We start from the raw sequence: 22,836 nt of genomic DNA, 5'->3' as shown, positions 1-22,836 counted from the left end.
TCTGTTGGGCTCGCCCATAGATATGGGCTCGCAATGACATGCCATTATGTCGTGGTCATGGTTGTCCTGGCAGATCTGGCGGCTCTACTAGGCGTGCCGCGTATACCAACTGTCAAGATCTGCCGGCTGACACATCATACACTGTCAGTGAAACACTTCTGAAGAAGGTGAGAGCTGCCGGGCGAAACTGTCAAGGTAAAAATCAACATCCATGTCTTTATGTCTGAACAAAATAACTCAAAACTACTGCATTAGTAAGAAAACATATGTATCGACATAAACTTCAGCATAACAACGTGTTTGAGCTAGTGTCCACTCATTTTTAAGGTCCCTGAAGGTCTGATGACGATTCCTGACACAGTAACGGATGAGTGACGGTCATCTGGTGGGTAGAAAGATGGTTCCTGCCACAAACAGCTAGCCATTTGCTAGAACCATGTTGGACGTGTTTAATGTGTAATGAACGGCTGTCTTGGAGATCTTCAGGTTTTTCGCTACCTGTCTCTCACTCATGCAATTTCCAGCAGTGCCAAGATGGTTGCCTTTGTGGCTTCACATAATTATTTAGTTTTAGGCATGATGTGAGAGCTGAGAACTTGCGAGTTGTGCTACAGCTTGAATGTAAGCAGGAAACTACTCTAGACCTTTGAATGTGCAGTGCTGCTTATAACATGAAATGTCCTCTGATATACCCTGGAATACAGTGAAGCTGAAGCATGTCAAATAGGACATAAAGTATGATGGAATCAGCTGTATTTTTTGTCGTGCTCATTCTATTCTTAAGGTAATATACCTTTAGTGGTGCCAGGCATTAAAATGATCCAGAAATCGAAGGAAACAAGGGTGGTCTAATAATTTTTTTTCCATCACTGTATATATTTGGGATACTAAACTCTTCTAGCATATGGCAAAACATAGGAGAGCCAGCTTCTCAGGAGAAGACTCAGCAGTCCATAAGGGACAACCTGACTTCGAAGACAGCAATGTTCACATTCTGGACAGAGAACAGAGAGATGAGTGAAAGAAGTTATCTATGTTAAACTGGAATAGCTATATAGGAAAAATAGAAGAGGGGGTCTATCACACCAAATGTCAAATCCTTAACATGCAGTCTTGAGATCTACTGCCAGGAAGTTTCCTTCCCATTCACACTTTGAGCCATATGAGTCTTAATACACCATTGGCCATGTGAGTTTGGGGTGAAAATACACTAGTATACAGTCATTAGCAAAACTACCTACACTTGTAAAGGCTATGTATATCATGACAGTGTTGAGTTTCCAATGATTGCTACAACTCTTTTTCTGTGATGGAATGATTAAAACCCATGTATCTTTGTCCCAAAGCACACGCATTTTGGTTAATTTATGGATTTATTCAAGGTCTTCCAGAAAAATATTCTGACCTTCCCTCTTGCACCATCATGACTGGTTATTATTTGTGCTTTAAGTGTCTGAACTATTGATGAATTGACATGACATTGGGTATATAGATATTCATGTTCCTCTCAGGGTAACCGTCATTAGGTCAAAATATCAGTATTTCCAGTGCTTTGCTTTATGCAGCCTGAGCTGCAGTTTGTGGTTACTTTTTACCCTATCTAGCACATTAAACATATGTTAGCATTCAGCATAAAGCCCTAAGGTGTGTTTCTAATATTTGTAGTCACATTGTAGAATAAAGGAACACGTTATTTATTCTAAGAATTGTGGTATCTACAGTTGTAAAAGTAGTTCAGTATTTCAGTTTTCTCACTTTCTATCTAATCAGATGCCAGCAAGAAAGAATTCGACACGTTTTAATACAATATTTCAATTTTATGTTTATTAAAAGCATTAATGATTACACATTTAAGAAGCAAGCTTGTTCATTATGGTTGGCCATTATACTGTACCAGCAACTTTGTAAGCAGAATCCAATCTGTTGCCCTATAACATCCAATAGTATGAGTTGAAAAAAATGACTTGTTTTAATGTACATAGTTTTTCTCAACTTGTTTTGTCTCCTTGCATCTCAGTGGCACTTATTCAGTGCAATTATATCGGAAAATGATAAAGAGAATGATTACTTGTTATATTTGCAGGTGGTGAATATACACTATCCAGTACATAGCCAAAGTTATCAATTTGCATGAAGTCAATAATAAATGCAGAAAGAGTCATTCCATGAAAAATCCATCAGTACCTCTGAATCAGCAGATTTTTTTTTAAATATAGAATACATTTAGTATATTTGATGAAGCTATGCAAAGTTTTACTTTCATACTGTAAATATAGTTACAGGTCCATGAAGTACAGGAAGGTGGGTCGAAATGTTGCGCTTTTAATTGGCATGACTTTTTCCCTCATTATTGAGCGTCATATTACAAATTATTTTGACACAGAAGGAATCGTGGCTAGAAGATGAGCCATGATTGAGTTCAAGACTGGTGTGCCATAGTGGGGAACTGACCATGTTGATCCTCAGTGTGACCCTTACATGACTCCAGGAGCATGATGGGGCACACAAGTGTCGCCTGGTCTGAACGACACAGAGCACCAGCTGTTACAAGACAACACTGATGAAAATGTAAGTTAAAATAAGACCTTTTATTTGCACTATCTTGTTTTGACCAACCACTTACCAAGCACGATGACATCGCCCTTTATGTTTTAACCAAAATGCCCTTTTTAAAGGTTATTGGGAAAAAAATAATACATTCATTATACTAATTCTTGCTTCTTATAGCTCTGTGTCTAGACATTGAACTGGTACTATTTTGCTATTGAAACTATATATATGTCTCATAATATTAATGTCTAAATTGTTTGTATAGAAGAAAACATGCAGAACAAAAATAAGAGTCTGACTTTTGATTGTGACACCTGAAATGAGTTTTTATATTTAAAACAGTCCTCAAATGTGTTTTTAGCCCAGAAAATGTCATGTGCCTCTCTCCTGTACTAGCAGTAGTATCGACATAAACTTCAGCATAGCTTAATTAAATATACTAAAGTTATTGTACATATGAAATGAGCTGATTCTGAGGGAATTAAGTAGGAATCCTTTTTATATCTGCTTAATATTATATGGAATGACCCACAATTGTGTTCTGTGATGATTACAATCAGAAAAACCATGTTGTAAGATGTGATGAATCTCTACACATTCACCGAGGTCAGACTGACATCCCCTTCGATCTCCAGGGTGGTAATGTTCTGGAGCTGAGTGAAACGATGTTTGTAGTTGTGTGCCTGCATTCCATTGACCACAAGTCGAAAGGAGTGACTCTCACAACAGATGGTCAGCTGAAAGAAATAAAGGTCATTTTGCAATCAGTCCACTGAATACTGTTGCTATCACTTGAGACCTACAAGCACGCTGTAAGACACATATTACTTCTGTCTAGAAAGCAGTGCACCACAAAAGTTCTTTGCATACAGTCATGAACAAAAGATTCCATATACTTGTAAATACCATCTATATAATGGCAGTCTAGAGTTTCCAATGACACCTATAACTCTTACTTTTGTACGATAGAATCTTTCAAATAAAGGCCTCTTTGCCACAAAAAATGAACATGCATTTCAGTTCTTACATAGATTTATTATAGAGCTTCTAGAAAAATGTCAAATTCTGCTGGGTGAAAAATATACATGCAGCAATGCTAATATTTAGTTAAGCGTCCTTTGACCTTTTTCGCCTTAACTGGTGCTTTCATAACTGTCCAGAAGCTTCTGGTTGTATCCTCTTCACAAAGTCCACAGGTTCTTGATGGGGTTTAGATCAACTTTGGGGAGGACAATCTAAACCTCCTTCAAGCAGCAGTTTGAGATTTCAGAAAACGGGTTCATTCACTTTCAGAGGTTAGATGCACCTTTAATAAGGTACCAGTTCCACTGGCAGCAGAACAGCCCCAGAGCAGAATCCTACCACCACCATGCTTGATGGCAGCTTTTGGTGCTCTTGGGGTTGAAGGCCTCACCTTCTTTCTTCTATACATTTTTCTGCTCATTGCGGCCAAATAGCTATCTTTTATTTGTTTTGTTTTGTTTTTTATTTGTTTCATCTGACCACAGAACTTCCTTCCCGAAGGCCTTTTCTTTGTCCAGGTGATCAGCAGCAAACTCCATTTGAGCTTTAAGGAGCCACATGAAGATGAAGCAAGTAGCCTCTCAACCCATGGTGATGTAAAACACACCTGATTGTGGACACTGACGCCAGTCTTCATTGAAAACCTTCTTTTTGGTAATTTTTGACTGTCTTTGGCCATACTGACCATTTGCCTCTCAGTAGCAGCTAGTGTTTTCTTCCTGACACATGTACCATGCACTTTGTACTTACAAACAAATGATTGTTTGCACAGATGATTTTGGGATCTACAGCTGCTTTGAAATGGCTCAAAACGACTCTCCTTTGCAGAGCTCCTTGGACCTGTCCACTGTAGTATTGTGGCAGAGTCTGATGAGTGTATCAAAAGGACCCTTTTTAAATGAGCTCAGAGAAGTCAGCAGCTGCAGTCAATTGTAACAACTCATGAGAGGTTGTGTCAAGAAGTGGCCATGCCACTAAAAAATTTAACTAATACAGCTTTCTACATCACCAAAACTATGTATACTTTTTACCCAGCAGATTGTCATTTTTCTAGAAGACCTATAAAAAACTAACTAAAGAACCAAAATTCTTGATTGTCTTGTTTCCAGGGATGTGATTTGAGGAAAGTGAAATTATCTGAAAAATTCAGCCGAGGGTCTGGGGGTCAGCGGGTCCAGGGCAGCGCCCGGTGGGGGGACAAGGGGGGCGAAGCCCCCCCGGAACTCCTGGGTTTTAATGTTATTTAAGTGTCAAAAGTGGACTAAAATAGCAAGTAAACATAAAAGAAACAAGTCATTATATTCAGTCAATATTAAGTCAATATGTAATATGATAAACTAACAAGGAGCAGAAATTCAAAATCTATGAAGAAGATGCTATTCATCATGACTCAAAAAAAAAAAGATTTAAGAACTTACTGAGTACATTGTTGGCTCTAGCCATATATACATATATAAACAAAATACTGACTAATGAACACATTTCTATATAAAACTATATATATTATCATTTTCTGATATATCTTTTTTTAATATATATGTATGAATTATATTGATAGTCTATATATGATTTATATAATAATTTTCTCTGATATATTGATTATATTAATACTCCATCTATGATTTATATATATTCATTTTCTCTGATATATAACTTCTATTTATTGTTTTATATAGAAATATGTGTTCATTAGTCAGTATTTTGTTTATATATGTATATATAGCGTAATCATATATTGTCTCTTCAAATTATTAAAATAGGCTAATTGACTTTACTGCCATTATCTGCTTCTCTAACTTATATTAGTGTGTGTGTGTGTGTTTACAGTGTTTGCAAAATACCTGTCTGCAGTCGAGCTTCATATCAGAATATTCTATTATTGTTAATCCCGCTATGAATATTAAAATACGCCGAACCATTTGTCCTGTATCATAGCTACATGTATGACGTTTGCAGTAAAAAATAAAAATAAAAACGCGTGAAAATCAGTTTAATCTTCAGAGTTAAGAGGGCGGCCGTATTTCTCGCTGCGCAGCAGCCCGAGCAGCGTCTACTCTTTATAATGTCTATGGTTGCAAGTACACACTACTGATCCCGTATGTTTGGTCCTGTTGTCGCATCTCTTCCCTCCGCCGGGTGAAAAAATTGCTGGGCATTTGGTGGTTAGAGCGCTTTTCGTACAATTTCCTGGCATAATTTTTCATTTTCATGTGGTCTATCAGCGCTTGGCATCCTCTGTCGCTGTATTTTGTCTCATCGTCGCACACCATGCACCTCGCTTTCCCAGCTACATCTAACTTTCGATAATGCTCTCCAATCGTTGTTTCCAACTCGTGCTTTTGCCAGCGCACTGTTGACAACTACGTGCGATCCAACCCTATACCCCTTACACCCCATATTTTTTTTCTCATTGAATTTGGGCGATTCACGTTGGGTCTCAAAATTGATACACCAAATAACATGCCTGATACAGTCTCGGAATATCTAAAAGTCGTACCTTGGGGGAAACTAAATCGGATTTTTTGGGGTGAAAAAATCGGAATTTTTTATATATTTTTTGAAACGTAAAAAAAGCGGAATTCCACGAATTCACGGAAAAATCACATCCCTGTGTTTTTTGTGTGAAAGATGTGTGTGTTTCAAGGATTCCACCATCTTCACAACAACTTTTTGTAAAGGACTGTACCTCAACAACCATACCGAATTCACTCCAAACTTGATGGCTGCATTGGTGGGGAAGTACAGTGTCAAGTTGGAAGAAATGTGTAGACTTGATGTATATAAATGATATGTTATGAGCCAAGTGTCTATTGTCAGCATCACTCAGCCTTCAACTGGTCAGTGTGCGCAGTCAGGCATACCGTGAAAGGTTGCCCCCGTTGGAAGGGCATCCCTCCACCACGTTCTTCAGGGCCCCACTGATCCCATGTCTTGCTGTTTCGAACCACAGTGCTCTCGTTGAAGCGTGGATTGTAATGCAGAGCAATGCCAGACTGATGACTGAGATTCACATGGAACCTGGGAGGAAACACACCATGATACAAAAGGAGGGAGTTCTGCATGAGTGCTTAAAGACATTCAAGAGTACACCCTATGTCATCTGATGATCAGTATGAGGTTACTAGCCTAGTCGTGCTAGACCCATGCTCTGAAGACACAAGGGTCTAGGCACATTTGACAGGGAGGGAGGTGGGCTAAAAAGTTGTCTATCAAATCACTCTGCAGCAATTGGGTAGGTATACAACCAATCAGCGCAACGAATAGGCTCCTAGAGCGCCGGAAATCAAAGGATGCGGGAGTTCGGTGAAGCCTTATTTATACAGTCAATGGGTGAAGCTCAAGTATATTACAGACATGCTAACAGAAAGATTATTCAGAGTCAGTGCTAATGGAGCTCAACCACAGTTGTCGTTTTTGTTGTCGACCCTGGCAGAGTATTAAATTCATTGCCGTGGGTTGTCTAACGCGGCTAGGCTAGTTGTTTCCGGTTGTTTCTGTCAGAATCGTCGTGCCATGTCGTCACTTAGTTACGCCCACCTTCTGACTCTACACTTCATGGTGATTCGTCCGGCCAGTTTTAGGAGCATTCAACCTCGAGGCTTATGGAGGGTAACTAGACCCACCCTGGCAGAGAATTAAATTTGTTGCCGTGGGTTGTCTAGCGCGGCTAGGCTATGAGGTTACTACATGTTGAGAAGTTGGACATGCTGCAGTTAACTGTAAGTTGTCAGCAATTAAAAGGAAGAAATTGAAACTTTGGCTACATGAACAAATGTGCAATGTGGCAACTGCAAAGAGTACAAGTGTATAAAATCAACAGCTGCAAGTGGGGCAAAATGATCACCTTTCATATGACTTGCTCTGTTCTGTAAAACTGATCTTTTCAGAGTCTTGCTCCTTCACTTAAAATGCGATAATTTTTGCTATGAGCCTGGCTGCTGAGAAAATGATTAGTATTAGTGCATGAACAAAGAAAATAAAAACAGCAATTTAACAAAGTACCCCCTGAAACTATAATGATGAATCACTTTGAAATATCCATTTTTGTTGGACATTTCAAGGATGACAGTGATATTGTTAATTTGTTTTTCTACAATGCATTACATCCTAATGATGTGTAAAGAACTCTGCAAGTCAATCGTAAACCTAGACAACACCCAGTAATAACAATGAAACCCTGCCACGATTCTCACCCAGTCTTGTGACCAGTTGATCAATTCTGTGGACTTACCAATTATTTTCATGTGACAAAAATGGATTACGGTAGTTATTAATAGTCCAAACCAAAACCTGAACTTCAAACTTGAATATTATCAATTTTGTACTAGTACGTAAATAATTAGAAGGCAACTCTTAAATGAGTCTAGCAACAAGCATGTAGGAGTACAGTTAGGTGGTCTGGACAGCAGACATGGCTGCACATGTGAAATATAGCTTAGGTTTTTGTTGTGTGTTTTGATGTCCTTGGTCTGCAATAATGTTTGTCTATGGTGCGTGTCAAAGTATCATCCACGTGACCCAAGGTTCCCCAGAAGAACATCACATTGTGACAAGATGGTCAACATTACTCATTTGTCCTGTCCATGGTTTTAATGTTGTGACTGCATTTTACTGATGATGTGCTCCTTGCTTGTGAATTCCTTATTTTCTAAACCACTCTGCAAATTGTTCTCAATCTTGAGCTCATGTTATTTAATTTCTGTAATGCTGGTTTTAAAGTGAAACTGATAATTAGGTCAGACCTTGTGGCATTGGGGTGTGCAGTTCCTTGGATTGTAATGGTCTTGCCAGGCCTGAGTCCACCACTGATGAAGCTTCTGTATGGAACGGCCTGTACAGGGATGGAATACAAAACATTATTCAATAAATACATTGAAAAACCATTTCTGTAGCATTTGCAGACCAAACACCATAAACTGCTGCTTTGCTGTCATTCCATTCAGCGAAACAGTTTACCTTTGAAAGAACTAATCAAATGTCCTTGCTGTGACATCACCACAGGGGCTAACTGGAGTCTGTTCCAGCTAACATGGGGCAAAGCATAGAGACCCAGTGAAAACCCAAACAGGCACAGGGGAGAACAAGCAAATTTTACACAGAAAGGCCTCAGGCAATTCTAGCTCTAGTTCTAGCAATAGTGCTAACCACCACACCACTGTGACATCGTAGTACTGAAAGCTAACATCTTGTATTTCTTCCAACTGCATTTGACTGTTTCTCAGCTGATTTATATGTAGTAGCAGCAAACTGATCCCATTTTGATTTACATGAAAAATAATTAGTAATGTTAAGATAAGATAGCCCTTTATTTGTTTATTCCATTGTTACAGCAGCTTATGTAGCAATAAACATAGTCATAGCAATAAAATAGTAATAATAATATTTACAATATGTACAGGTATGAGAAATGAGAATGAGATAGGACAGTATTGACACACTGTAAACAATACAATATAAAGTGTCTTGATAAAGTAAGTTTAAAAGTGCAAAGATGTAGCGGTGCAAGAATTGCTGTGCAACTTTCATGGTTTGGGGTGATATCTGAGTCCAGTATATGCTAATGATGCTAATGTTGTTTAGTCTTACAGCAGGTGGGATGAATGACCTGCGGTACCGCTCCTTCTTGCAGGGTGACTGTCTAAGTCTGCTGCTGAAGGACATTAACAGGCTGTCCTGTCATAATTAAAACTATTGGAGACTGTACACAAACTGAAACACATGTCTGATAATATTTTATTAAACTGATGTGTTTCTGTAACTTCTTGCACCGACTGAAGGCTACTGGAAGCTTTCTGTCTTGGCTGCTGACTGCTCACATACAGTTTGTAAGGTGAAGCGTACTTCATATTATGAAGAACCAAGTGTAACAATACAAATTCTGTGATTACTGCATTGCATCCCATCCCACAACATCCCCACTTTCTGTCGGCAGTCTTTCTAACTGCACGTTCCACCTGAACCCTCTGCCTTAACGTTCTGTGCACCTGTTCCTGTGTTATTTAAGAGTGTCCTAATGTCACACTATACAACAATTTTGAGCAGGTTACTCGTACATAGTATCTTCATGTTGCAAAAATGATTAAACATATTATATTCAAAACAACATATGGTAAATTTTTGCATATTTGGGGACGATGTTCTACAATAATGGACAAAGGAATTGAGGGACTGGTTCACAGCTGCAAAAAATTGTAACCACTGTATGTGGTGGAGACAAAGAAACAAAAATCTTGAAAATCAAGTAGCTACAGTTTAACATATTGATCTGTCTTTTGCTTTTGTAAAAACTTCTGTGAGCTGACTCTGTAACTCAAACAATAAGGTTGTGGCTGTGTAAAGTATGTGTAGAACTGTTACTTCATCCTGAATGAAACTCACAGGCATTGCAGGAGGAAATCCGGGCTGTGGAGGAAATCCGGGCTGTGGAGGGAATCCAGGATGCGAAGGGAATCCAGGCTGTGGTGGGAATCCAGGCTGTGAGGAAAATGCTGGATAAGAAGGGAAGGCACCCTGGGAGGGATAGACAATATGTGAGCAGGGAATTAAACACGCACAAAAATATCTTTCTGTCTGCTCATATACTATACAGGTTGACTCATTTTTGAGACTCCTTAATTTTTGTTACTTGACTACTGATATACAGTACATGAAACACAACAAATTCCATACTGTGTTTTTTCTTACAGTTAATGTAGTTACATCCATCATTGTAATGAACTAATGAAAGTATGGAATTTGCTGTGTTATGATGCTTCCTTACCACAGGGTTCTGGAAGACAATGGAGGAAATTTCAACTTTCCCGGCTACTGAGATGGTGTCCACCTGCTGAAATGGGAGGCGATGTCTGTAGTCCGCAAAGTGGATGCCATTGACGTTCAACTGACAAAAGCAAAAACAGAATTGTAATTGCATGTCTTTTTTCTGAGGACAGAAGAATATTTTTGCAGACAAATAAAATGTTTTGGAAGAATTGTTAACTAAAAAGAATTTTAACAATTAAATGTATGTTTATCTGAAAAATGTTCCTAGTATAAATTGTTAAGCATTTACTGTTTCATACTGTTTCTGAAAGAATGTGTAAGGCTGAGAAAGAGACTGAGACAGTCTATGTGGCATCTCTAAAGACAGTTTAGTATACTAGCTAACGATGCACTATAAACCTTCAAACCTCTGCTGTATAAACGATTTTGTTTTCCTTCTCAATTTACTTATTCCACTCAGCTCCTTCATCTTACTGTGTCTGAGTCCATCAATAGCTTCTGCATTAAACGTAGACAAGTTTTGACGTAATCTTCTATTTAAAGGGGAACTTCGGTTTTTTTCAACCTGGGGTCTGTTTTCATATGTCATTTCATACATGTGAGTGATGGAGAAATGAATTTTCAACATAGCTCCAATATTTAGCGAGGCAGGCAGCTTAGCAGCTCAGCTAGCAGCTCAGCTAGCGAAAAGTATGGGGCAAGAGCCCCCCCCCCCCCCCCCCCCCCCCCCCCGCGTCAAAGTCCGCCCTAACGTGCTCAGGACGCTAGAAAGCAAATCTCGTTCCGAAATCGCGCGATAGCTCGCACCAAAACCTGCGCGCGATTTTGGAACGAGATTTGCTTTCTAGCGTCCTGAGCTTTGGATACAGACCACAACAAAGAGCGATCGCCAGGTAATGTGGAGGTTTTCGTTCACTTCTCATCTCTAGTATGTTGTGGGACACTCGTTGAGGCTATCCGAGCCAGTCAGTGTGGGAAAAAAAGCACGTTAAGGCGGACTTTGACGCGGGGGGGCCGCTTGCCCCATCCTTTTCACTAGCTGAGCTGCTAGCTGAGCTGCTAAGCTGACTGCCTGGCTAAATACTGGAGCTATGTCAAAAATTCATTTCTCCATCACTCACATGTATGAAATTACATATGGAAACAGACCCCAGGTTGAAAAAACACCGAAGTTCCCCTTTAACAGAAATTGACTCAAACGTTTCAGATTTTACTCTCATGCAGGCAGAAGATTAAAGAAACAACCCTCAAAATGAACTGTTGCTCAGACACATCAAAATAATCCCTTAATAAATGAAATTGTAAATGCAGTGCAATAAAATCTGCTCAAATTAAAATTCTAGATGTGTCATTTTCAGACTGCAGAGAAGCTGGCCTTACAGACCTGGTAGGAATCCCGTGAGACAGTGATTAGCAAGCTAAAGGGAGATCCAGCAGGAAATGGAGAGTTGTACTTCCTCTCTTCAGCGCCCCAGCTGCCATACTGGAAGGTGTTGTTAACCACATAAAGTTGGCCTTCATATCGCGGGTTAATGTGGAGAGCAATGTCTGCACCAGCCCTTGAACCACATTGCAGATTCACATGGAACCTGGAGAAAAACAGAAGTCATCCAATAATGATGTGCTATATGATGGAAAATTGTGTAAAAACGGCCAAGATGTAGCTTAATGACTGTTCTGTGATTAGAAAAAATGACATCTTTGCTTTCTCTCAAATATACAGCTCTATCAAGTCCCCATGTCTCTCTCCACTTTCTCCCTCACTGTACCTTAGCACACCAGCTCACCTACAGCTCTGCTCAAACACTGCATTGCTATGTAATGGCTGTAATATGGGAAGTCAGCTGTACATGTTCAAACAAGACACTAATTGTGAAGTCTGAATCTGCGTTTTTTTGAGACTGCCATTGTTACACTGCCGTTTAAAGGTGAAATAGTTAGCCACGTGTTGTGAAGCATAGAGGTATGAGATCCCAGAATCAGCCACAAAGGGGAGACTCTGACAGAACAACAGCTAAATAAGGGAACATTGTGATATTATAACCTGTGATTTAGGATCAAATTATGCCATAACCTAATGAATGTGTTTGAACTAACCAAGTGTCTATTCTTACGTTCTTTAATGTTGAAACAGTGTAGAAGTCAGAACAGCAGCTCACTGTGAAAGCTGATGTGTTTGATAGATTTGACTAAAAAGAGGAACTTATGCTTTATGAAATGGGAATGCTTTTAAGAGTTTTGATTACTATGAAACTGAGATGTTTTAGAAAGAGGTTTGACTACTGTTAAAATAAGAGGGTTTTAACTTTGTAATGAGGTGAGAAGTCACGAGTTAAGTTGAACTAGGGTCAAGTGTTCACAGTAAAGGTCACTAGACTCAAAATAGATTGGGGTTTTTTAATAAGTCTGTACACATTGTCCAAAAGATTGCACAATGGGATGCCAGCGACAGTTAGAGGCTGACATCCGCTTTTCCATTTCCTGATCAGGAGCCTGTGCTGAGTTGCAGACAGGAGAGATCAGGGGGGGCAAGATGGGCTGTCTGGATAGTCCAAAACAGACAGTTTCAGTTCCTTAAAAGTGGAGGTGATCATGCGGTCAGTGTATGGGGCAAGTGTGCGAGTTGGGAGGGGGTAAAGATACAGTAAACTATAAATTACATCTGATCGAGATGCAAGTTGGGAGTCGTTGGGTGATAGTCGCTTGATGCAAACCAGGGTAGAAATGCCCTGAGCTAAGGGGATTTTACCACGTAACTCGGACGGGGATTCAACATGATCTGCAAAGGAATAACTGTTCTGATGGAATTATGGACCAAAGTACTGCGTTTTCTGCAGTGTTGGAGGACTACTGAACTGTGATCTGGATATAACACTGACTGATAGAACATTACTGAACTCTATTTTCCATGTGAGGAATACTGGACCAAACAACAAAAATGGATATATGCAGATCTAAATCTGGTCCGGACCCCCATCCACTTCCCCCTGGGCCCCGGCGGGTCTCAAACACTTGTCGGGTTTCAGGTGAGCAGTTGACTACGGCCAAGCCGGCAGCTCTCTCCCTCTAAATTATGTAATCTGGGTGAATATTACTTCTCTTTTATGAAAGCATAGTTCCACTTATGAGTCGTGTTAAACAATTGAAAGAATATGGATGTTTAATTAATTGTCTGATGATTAAGAGCTATTGCTACGCCCTTGCTAAATATATTAATAAAGCATTATTTTGCAATTAAAGACACCAAATTGCAAGTGCTATTTTTTTTTTATTTTCTAATTTCTATTTCTATTCTGTATTATCCCTGAATAAATACTTATACATCTAGCTCTTGATGTAATAAGTCAGATTACAGCGTGCATGATAATAGCAAGGTTCTGAAAGGTTACCTAATCATAAGGGCCAGGTTGGCCCAATATAAACATATCCTAGAGGTTGTCTATATGTCCATAATCTCTAAATTAACCTAGCAATTTACCAAGTGCCAGATCTGTGAGAGGAAAAGCTGCCGTTAACAGGTGTGTCTGGTGGTTAAATTTAACTATACCGAAGTGGCTACTCGGTTAAATTAATTATCAGAGGAAGCAGGGATAGGCGTCTGGATGGCAGTGAGACAGCGAGGCGAATTTTCCTCGTCTACCAGCTTAACAGTTCTGCAGCATCCCTCTGAGTAAGATCTCAGGGGGCAGTAGAAACGGACCCGTAGGATGGAGAGCTGGTCCAGTGATTCCCTGACAGCTGAACAGGTTAATTAGGGGGTCACTGGCCCTGAGGATCGACACACGCTGTTGTTCATCGCTTACTTCACACATTAAGCATCTGAACAGACATATACAAGTGGACACGTTAAAATAAAAACTGAATATTGGCCGGATTGTTTCTTAAATGTACATGAATTCAAAATTTTTAAGTAAAATGAAATGCTTAATCAGGGCATTGTTTATAGTGCCAATATGTTTTAATGATGGCTTTCAAGAGCAACCAATACTTGTAACAGTAATGCATTGAAAGCTTGCAATTCTGACTGACTGGATGTAGGTTTTGGCTATAAGCCTGCCATTGGATGATAATCTCAGTCAGCAATCTCAGTCAGACATACGTGCCTTCTGTTATCCTGTTTGCGTTTTAGTACTTTTGTTTGGAATTTTCATTGCACTAGTTTATATGGACCTTGCATTTTACCTGGATTCTTCAATGGTGTTGTTTGCTCTGCACTGTTAGAATGAAATCAAACTCCAAACAACAAAAGCATAGAGATAGCATTTGCCATAATCCGTAGGAGAATGCTAGGTGGTACTCCACTGTTTACCTCTAAGAAAATCTACACACTGTAGTACACTACATGTAGTGAGAGTGAAGCTAAGACTACAATAAAAAAAATATCTTTGCTGGATCACTTAAATTAAGAAAAACATGTTTTCTAAAATGTTCTGCTTTATACTATGCTTATAATATTCTTTATACTGACTAAATGTTAAGGGTAAGAGGTGAGAAATAAAGAATTGTGCAGTCTAACCTGTCTGCTCTAGGCAGGACTCGTCCACTGATGCTGATAGACTGCCCCTCCTGCAGACCACCATGGATTGATCCAGTGAAAGGGATTCTCTACAAGGGACAGGGTGCAACATGTCAGAGCCATTCTGCTAATATTATACAGTGCAAGCATAATCATTAGGCAAATTGTGTTCCTCAGAAGTAATTTGATTCTTGAACAAATCCAGTGCTCTGAGCCAGCTCAGCTCAAAGTGTTTTGTCGTTCTCAAGGGAAAATGCACTTGTACTTTTATAAATCCTTCACATTTGAGGTTTTTGCAGACATTGTCAGAAAAGGGTTCATCCTCATAATAGGTGGTGGTGTAGTAATCATATGTTGCCCACCTCCTGAACATACATGACTTTTTTTTTTTTAAACTGACAAATATGTAACACAAAGAAATAAATAACATTTTGGGTCTTTCAAAAAATATCTAGTGACCAATACAAACACCTTTCTTTCAGTGAATACCATGACTTTAATCTGTAAACTGTAAATCTCATGTTTGAAAACACTCACATGTACTCATCAGGGTTGAAGTCGTGTATAGAAGCATGACTGCATGTGATAGAGCATTAATAATAATAATAATAATAATATTAATAATAAATTTTATTTGTAAGCGCCTTTCTTGACACCGAAGGTTGCTTTACAAGAAAAACAAATACAACAGAACAGACAAAAAACATACATAAGAAAAAAACACAGGTAAGGATAAAAACCATACACACACAAGAAAGAGGCAGTTAGAGTGAATAAATAGTCTCGAACAGGTGAGTTTTGAGTCTGGATTTGAAGAGAGACAGGGAGCCAATATTTCGGCTGTCCGGTGGGAGTGAGTTCCAGAGTTTGGGAGCAGAGTGACTGAAAGCTCCTCACGGTGCTGAGGTGGCGGAGGGTACTGTGAAGTCGACAGAGGAAGACGATCTGAGAAAGCGAGTGGAGGAGGCGATGTGAAGGGGATCAGACAGATAGGGAGGGGCGAGGTTGTGGATGGCCTTGAATGTATACAGGAGGTTTTGAATTCTATTCTGGATCTGACAGGGAGCCATTGGAGCTGCTGTAGTATGGGGGTGATATGATGAAATAAGGGTGTTTTGGAGATGACGACAGCAGCTGAATAAGGCACAGTAAAACACAACCACTAAAAGACAAACTACAGTGAAGTAACAATGAAATCATGAAAACTCAAAGATGCAACAGGACTAAAGATCAGGACATTGCGTTTAGCTCTAACTGGATGGCATGCATGAACAACTTCAGAAGTCACTTCAAATGTTCTAAAGTCTGAGCAGCTGCTTGGTGAATGTGAACGGCACACTGTTCACACTGGGAGCAGCTACTTCCACAGGCGCCATCTCCTCGGTTTATGCCAACCAGGAGTAACGTCTGCTAGATACGGAAGTGCCAACAAACCACGTCCTAAAGCTACAGGCGGAGCGTTTCCTGACCGTCCCGCCTCCGTTTCACGCCGTGAGCGAGCGTTGAGCAACTGGTACGCGCGTTCGTTCCAGCATGCTGCCTCGCAATAACGGTTTTATGCTCGCTCGCAGATAGAGCTCACCCAGAAATATGACCTCATATCTATGGAGCTTATCTACGTCCTGCACACACCTACTTTTCTGTGCCTCCTGGTTTCCTGTCCTCTGCTGGAAGGTGATTAAAGGAGCGGCCTGCCTGCTGCCGGACCACTCCTCTGAACCAACCCGTATCTCAGAGCTTCACGTGCGGTCTCTGCTTCTCAGACGTTTCGATTGAGAACTGTTGTTTTTTTTCAGGTCCTTACGATAAAAGTGGACACAACTTGAACTGTAGTATTTCCATGTTCTGCTATTTTGCACTTCTACTCCACTACAGTTCAGAGGCAATATTGTACTTTGCTATGTGACTATTCCCTGTACATATTCAGGTTGCTAGTACCTAATACAAACAACAAACATAATTTAACGTAGCCTGTTATTGATGAAATGTCCCACTTCTCAACTCAGCTAACATGACTGCGCCGTGCTGTCTGGTCCTGAGCAGAGGGTGGGAGCGGCCCAGCAGTCTGTACCGCCCGCAGCACACATCATTTCTCAAAAATTACACACGAAAATGCACAAGTTGTCGTTACTTACTGGGTTGTAAAAAGGTGACTGCTGATTAAAAGACATGTTCCCAAACTGAAAGGTGAAGTTTGCTGAGCAGCAGTGTGTGTGCTCTGGACTCTGACACTTTTGACAAGATCCGCTTTTATTCCACGGATAGGTTTCGATTTCTGTGTGGTAGGCGGTCTTTATCCCTGTAACCCAGCCAAAAAGATAACCAATATATAGACATGTATTCAGCATCACATAAAATAAAACATTGTCATTTTGAACTGTTTGTGGATAGATTTGTACAGGCAGAATGCAAGCGTGTCTCAGCAGCTTGGAAAATCTGAAGTTAAGTTTTCTTCTTCTACGTGATCTTCTTTCATTAAATTGCATTTTTTTCTGAAAAAATACACTTCAGCGCCCTAAAAACACCGCCCTAAAACAACGCCCTAAAAACACCTTTCCTAAAAAGTTGTCTCTTATTCATTGCAGTTACATCCCCCTCGTGAAGTGGTGCACTAATACAGCTTGTTATGTAAATGTAAAGCCAGTTACCATGTGCCTCGACAAAAATGAAAAAGAAAGTTAGGTAATGGATGGTACTCACCTCGAGCATGTTTTTACGGCGCTGAAGTGTATTTTTTCAGAAAAAAAAATGCAATTTAATGAAAGAAGATCACGTAGAAGAAGAAAACTTTGCAGATTTTCCAAGCTGCTGAGACACGCTTGCATTCTGCCTGTTTTTAAACCAGTCTTTAATGGAAATGTGAGACCCAGCACAAAGAAGTGAACAACAGCATTAAGTCAGGTCCAGCAGTCTCCAACATCTTGTTTTTGTTGTCACTGAAATCCTGGAATGACATATAATAGAAGGCCAAAGGGGAAAAGGTCTGGGCACATGGCGAAAGTAAAACAAAAAAAATAAAAATAAATTATCAGTAACTTAATTATTGACCCTTTGTGTATGAAGAACACAATGCTTTCAGCTTTAATACCTTTCACTGACACTGGGTGTGGGAAGTCAGTGTGTACACAGGTCTCTGGTTGGGAAACCACACAATGTCAAAAAAAGGAAGTGAATCAAAAACTGGGTTACTGTGAATGATTGTCTACTTCACTAAGGACTATGAAGAACTAAATCTTTCAAAAATAGATCTAAGGTATTCAGTTCTTTAGAAGATAATATAAACTGCTGCAACCGTCTTTCTGTCATTAGAAATGCACAAAGGAAGAAACAAGACAGGAAAACTAATCTTGTGTAATTGCACTTTGTAACATTAGGTTGTATTCTTTTATGAATAGACTGTGTATTTGAATACTGTAGCTTTTCCTCACATAGTGTTTTTGACCAGTAGTATCACTTCTACATCCAGCAGCATATGACAGCTAAAGCCACGGGTTTGAATGAAACTAGACCCAGGATTATACAGACGTACAGACTGCTGTTTCCTACATGCTTCACAAATGCTACGCAAATAACTGAGGCTGCACAACGGCCCAAGGCACCTGCACTGTTACTGCACTGTTACCTCACTGTTAGTGAGGTTGATGAGTAACTAGTCATGTGACTGGTACAAGTGGACTGAGTGTTTTTACTGTTGGGTCAAGGAGAAAAATTACATGACTGCAGATAAGAAACAGCTATACATGGCTTACTTTGGAGTGTGTGTGTGTGTGTGTGTGTGTGTGTGTGTGTGTGTGTGTGTGTGTGTGTGTGTGTGTGTGTGTGTGTGTGTGTGTGTGTGTGTGTGTGTGTGTGATATCAGGTGGTGGCTATGGTTGTGGGGATCTAATGTCCCCAAAACCATAGGAAGACCAAAAGAAATGTCATTTGTGGGGACCTCATTTGGGTCCCCATGAGGGGAAACAGTGTTTTCTTGGCCATGTTGTTGTTACTGAAAAAAGTCTTCTTCTTCTTTTCCTGAAAAAAGTAAAAGTGCAAAAATGTTTCTTTAGGGTTAGGCATTGTTTTGGTCTGGGTTAAGGTTAGGGGTAGGGTTAGGGGTTAGATATGAATGGGAGTCAACGGTATGTCCTCACAATGATAGAAAAACATAGTGCGTGTGTGTGTGTGTGTGTGTGTGTGTGTGTGTGTGTGTGTGTGTGTGTGTGTGTAGTCCAGTTCCCAGCACAGTCAGGGCCAAAGATAAAAGAGAAGGACTCAATAAGTTCAACACCACATTCTATTAATGTTCTGTCAAATTGAAAAAGGCAAAGCAGTGACTGTAAGGTCCGTGTCAGTATTTTCATTTTTACATACTTCTGCTATTCGAACACAGCTGACCTTTTTTACTTCTGTTTTCCTCTTCAGTTATTCCACACACAGCATATATTATGTACATGTTAGTTCCAGTTCTTCAGCAAAGTTATGCCTTATTTACACTCAGTAAAATAATCCAAACCCAGGACACACATTGTTATTGCTGTAAGGTTTTCTCAAATTCTAATATTGATTATGGTAATTGCTGCTTTTAATTATTCAAGGTATTATAGAAAAACAAAATAGATAAATTATAAAGCAAAAATGATTCTGATGATTTAGAACAGGGCTGCACAGTGGTGGTTAGCACTTTCGCCTTGCAGCCAGAAGATCCCCGGTTCAAATCCCAGCCTGAGCCTGGGATCTTTCTGCATGGAGTTTGCATGTTCTGTCTGTGCATGCGTGGGTTTTCTCCGGGTACTCCGGCTTCCTCCCACAGTCCAAAAATATGCTGAGGTTAATTGATTACTCTAAATTGCCCGCAGGTATGAATGTTAGAGTGATTGTTCGTCTGTATATGTAGTCCTGTGACAGACTGGCGACCTGTCCAGGGTGTCCCCTGCCTTCGCCCGAGTCAGCTGAGATAGGCTCCAGCAACCCCCCTAATGAGGATTAAGTGGTGTATAGAGAATGGATGGATGGATGATTTAGAACAGAGTATTTGTGCTGTTAATCACTCAGATGATTTAGTTTATTGAAGACAGTCAACTGATAACAAATTAAAATGTTCATATGTTTCTTTTGGCGTGACAGAATTGAAAGCTAACTACTCAGATTTGAAATGCAGCAATATAATCAAGCTAAAAGTCTCCAGTGATACTGATAACACGTTTAAATCAGTCTTTTATTTTAGACAGGTTGTGAGGCTGCCCTTAGGTACACCTGCTAAACATCAGCATGAGGTCATTATTAAAATAAATACGTTTCCAACCTGATATTAGGAGCAAATTGCAAAAAAAAAAAAAAAAAGGAGCAAATTGCATCTAAAAGTGAATTAAATTCACCTAAATACTATTATGCATGTACTTATTTTCAAAGCTGGCCTGAATTTATTGGTTTTAAAGTGTCACCATTCAAAAGCAATACAATAACCAACAAATGAATACATGTGGTTGTTGTGGCTGCTCCTAATTCTTATACACTTAAATCATCTAATATAATATCTGACTCTATTTTTTGTTTGTTTTTAATTTTTGAATACAAGACAGTTAATTCTGTTGACTAGGTCTCCATTTGATTTAAACTTGTTAGAGAGTTAGTTTAGACTTAGATTGAACTAGGTCTGCTGTGGTGATTTGAGCCATCTATACAAGTTGCAGGTACAGTTAATTCAGTATTCAGACCCTTCCCTTTTCACACACCTTATTATGTTGTACATTGAATATCTATAGATAAAAGGAAAATTTTAGACTTTATCTATGACAATAAAAGTGCAATATTTAATAGGTAGTGTCTACAGATACGGACCGTACCCGCAGCCTGTGGCCTACGGATACGGCACTTTCCTTACATAAATATTAATGAGACTCCATGAATATTAATGAGCCGGCTGATGAACGCGCTTTGTGATTGGCTGGTAATCCGACGGACATAAATATTAATGAGCCGGTTTGGTAATCCGAGTGATGAAGGCGCTTCCGTGATTCGAGGTGAATCTGCGTGCCGAGCCTGTCATGTCAGTCATCTGCTGTTCTCTTTTCTATCATGCATAATGTCTTATAAATATCATTATCTGACTTTTTCACGGACAGCGATTTGGGGGTTGAAATCAGCACTACTATTAAAAATGGCAAAAATTTTTATTCACGTGACCCTGTTCTAATAAAGCACAAACAGCAAACAAAACAAATGGCGGAACTAACAGCCAGCAAACCATAAGCATTTTTTTACCTTCAAAAGTAGCGACAGACTATTACATATTAACAACCTAAACAAAACCCTGACGTATTTTCTGCGTCTGGCAACACAGACACTGCACGTCAGTCACTTTAATGTTAGCGGACTCTGTTGAATGGCTAAGTTACATAACCACAAACAAATCTCACAATATCACAGTAAATCGAGTTTGTGGGGTTTTTTTTAATTCATGCCGAATTAAAGAGCTGCTCCTCACCATTCACGAGTGTTTGTTTCATATTCGACATCCTGAACTTTATCTTGTAAATTAGCGTCCGAAATTAAATGGGAACATTTGCAATGGAGTTCGTCAGCCGCTTCCACCACTGAACGCGGTAAACTACTTAATAGGAACTGGACTTCAAACAATTTATACACGGCGTCTAAAAGCGTAAAAACTGAAATGTCTAAAGTGTGAGAGGAGACGGTGTATTTTTGGTTAAATTATACATTGTTCGCCGTCAAAGTCATTCATATAAACTGCCTGTAATGTGCAGCAAATAGTAGTTAACCGGCGCCAGCTCTTCAGTGACCTTAACGGGTCCGTACCTCTAGTACAGATTAATAAGTAAAGGCCTCTGGGTAGAGAAGATTTGCTTCTGTGTCGTGATCCTGAAGGTGACAACATGTTATTAAAGTGCATCAGCTGTGCATTTCCAGCATCCACACACTCTGTAACATATGATGCATTCTCTAAGCATGGACCCACGATGCAGCTTTCACAGCCAGAAGATCCCACTCTTCCTTTGCATTGAAATCTGTTTTTATTTTGCCAGTATGTGTTACAGTTTTTTTATATTGCTAACACGCATTGGTCGAAACTAAAGTCCCATGTTCACAACTCTGAACTCAGTCTGCAAAACAGAAATCCATGTGGACCGAACTGTGAATCACTTTCCATTGCTTTCACACAAAATGCATTCAGTGACCACAGTCACCAAAATTCATGAACTCTTTTCTCAGTTTCTAGTTCACCACCTGTAGAACACTAGACTTTTACAGCACATTTTTCAAACGCTAACACACTGTTTTCAAAACAGTGAAAACCACAATCGAAACAGAATGATGGGGGGGGAACAGGTGCAGTCACATTGAAATCTATTGAAAACCATATCAAAATATTTAAAATTAAAATAAATGAAAAGATTAGGTAATTACACACAGCTGAGTGTAGTTGTCAGCTGAAACCTGATTTAGGTGATTTGCGTTTGGCCTCATCAGAAACCATATAAAAGGAGTGGCTTCTGATTGTTTTTCCTTTGGAAAAATGGATCAAAGAGCACTGGCTCAGGTTGGTGGAGAGAGAAGAGTGGCCAGGAGAGGAAGAGGAGGAAGGAGAGGAAGACCAAGAGCTGTAGTCTCTGATGAAATCAGGGCCACAGTGATTGACCATGTGGTAAATCATGGACTCTCTTTAAGAGAGGCTGGTTCAAGGGTGCAGCCAAACCTGCAGTGTTCGACAGTTGCAACAATTATGAGAATCTTCCAGCAAAACAACAGGTGAGACATGCATCCCACGATTACCGTATTGTACCCGATTTTACAAAAAAAGTCATCTGTTTTTACATCAGCTGGGATTTTGGGAAACCTATTGATTACAGTATTTTGTGTTTCATATTACTGTACTGTCTGTAGGATGCATAGGCTGCCACTGTGATAGTCATGAATGAATATGTCACAAGAAAAAAAGACAGTTACACCAACCTGAAGAGGGTTCTGCAGGATTAAAATATTCC

At 39.7% G+C, this 22,836-nt stretch overlaps 1 protein-coding gene across 1 annotated transcript; it reads right to left on the bottom strand.

Moving 5' to 3' along the window:
* Window positions 1-1,796: 1,796 nt before the first annotated feature.
* LOC110967642 (galectin-9-like) lies at window positions 1,797-17,129 on the bottom strand. Its single transcript, XM_051958157.1, has 8 exons — window positions 16,987-17,129; window positions 14,852-14,940; window positions 11,720-11,924; window positions 10,334-10,453; window positions 9,952-10,083; window positions 8,316-8,404; window positions 6,435-6,591; window positions 1,797-3,287 (listed from the first exon to the last, which is right to left on the bottom strand). Exons 1-8 carry the CDS (start codon window positions 17,020-17,022, stop codon window positions 3,141-3,143), a joined length of 975 nt encoding a protein of 324 aa, XP_051814117.1. The 5' UTR covers window positions 17,023-17,129; the 3' UTR covers window positions 1,797-3,140.
* Window positions 17,130-22,836: the final 5,707 nt, after the last annotated feature.

The sequence above is a fragment of the Acanthochromis polyacanthus genome, chromosome 13, assembly GCF_021347895.1.
Source record: "Acanthochromis polyacanthus isolate Apoly-LR-REF ecotype Palm Island chromosome 13, KAUST_Apoly_ChrSc, whole genome shotgun sequence".
NCBI classification, from domain to species: domain Eukaryota; kingdom Metazoa; phylum Chordata; class Actinopteri; family Pomacentridae; genus Acanthochromis; species Acanthochromis polyacanthus.
The sequence above is the reverse complement of the archived record's forward strand: the minus strand, read 5'-3'. Positions and strand labels throughout refer to the sequence as shown.

Excerpts from the sequence above, each read along its gene's own strand:
- LOC110967642 (XM_051958157.1), bottom strand. The coding sequence starts at position 17,022 with ATGTCTTTTAATCAGCAGTCACCTTTTTACAACCCA. Across the intron at positions 10,454-11,719 it reads TCTCACGGGATTCCTACCAG|TTGAACGTCAATGGCATCCA; the intron begins GTCTGTAAGGCC and ends TGCTTTTGTCAG. Across the intron at positions 10,084-10,333 it reads TTGTCTTCCAGAACCCTGTG|GGTGCCTTCCCTTCTTATCC; the intron begins GTAAGGAAGCAT and ends TATCCCTCCCAG.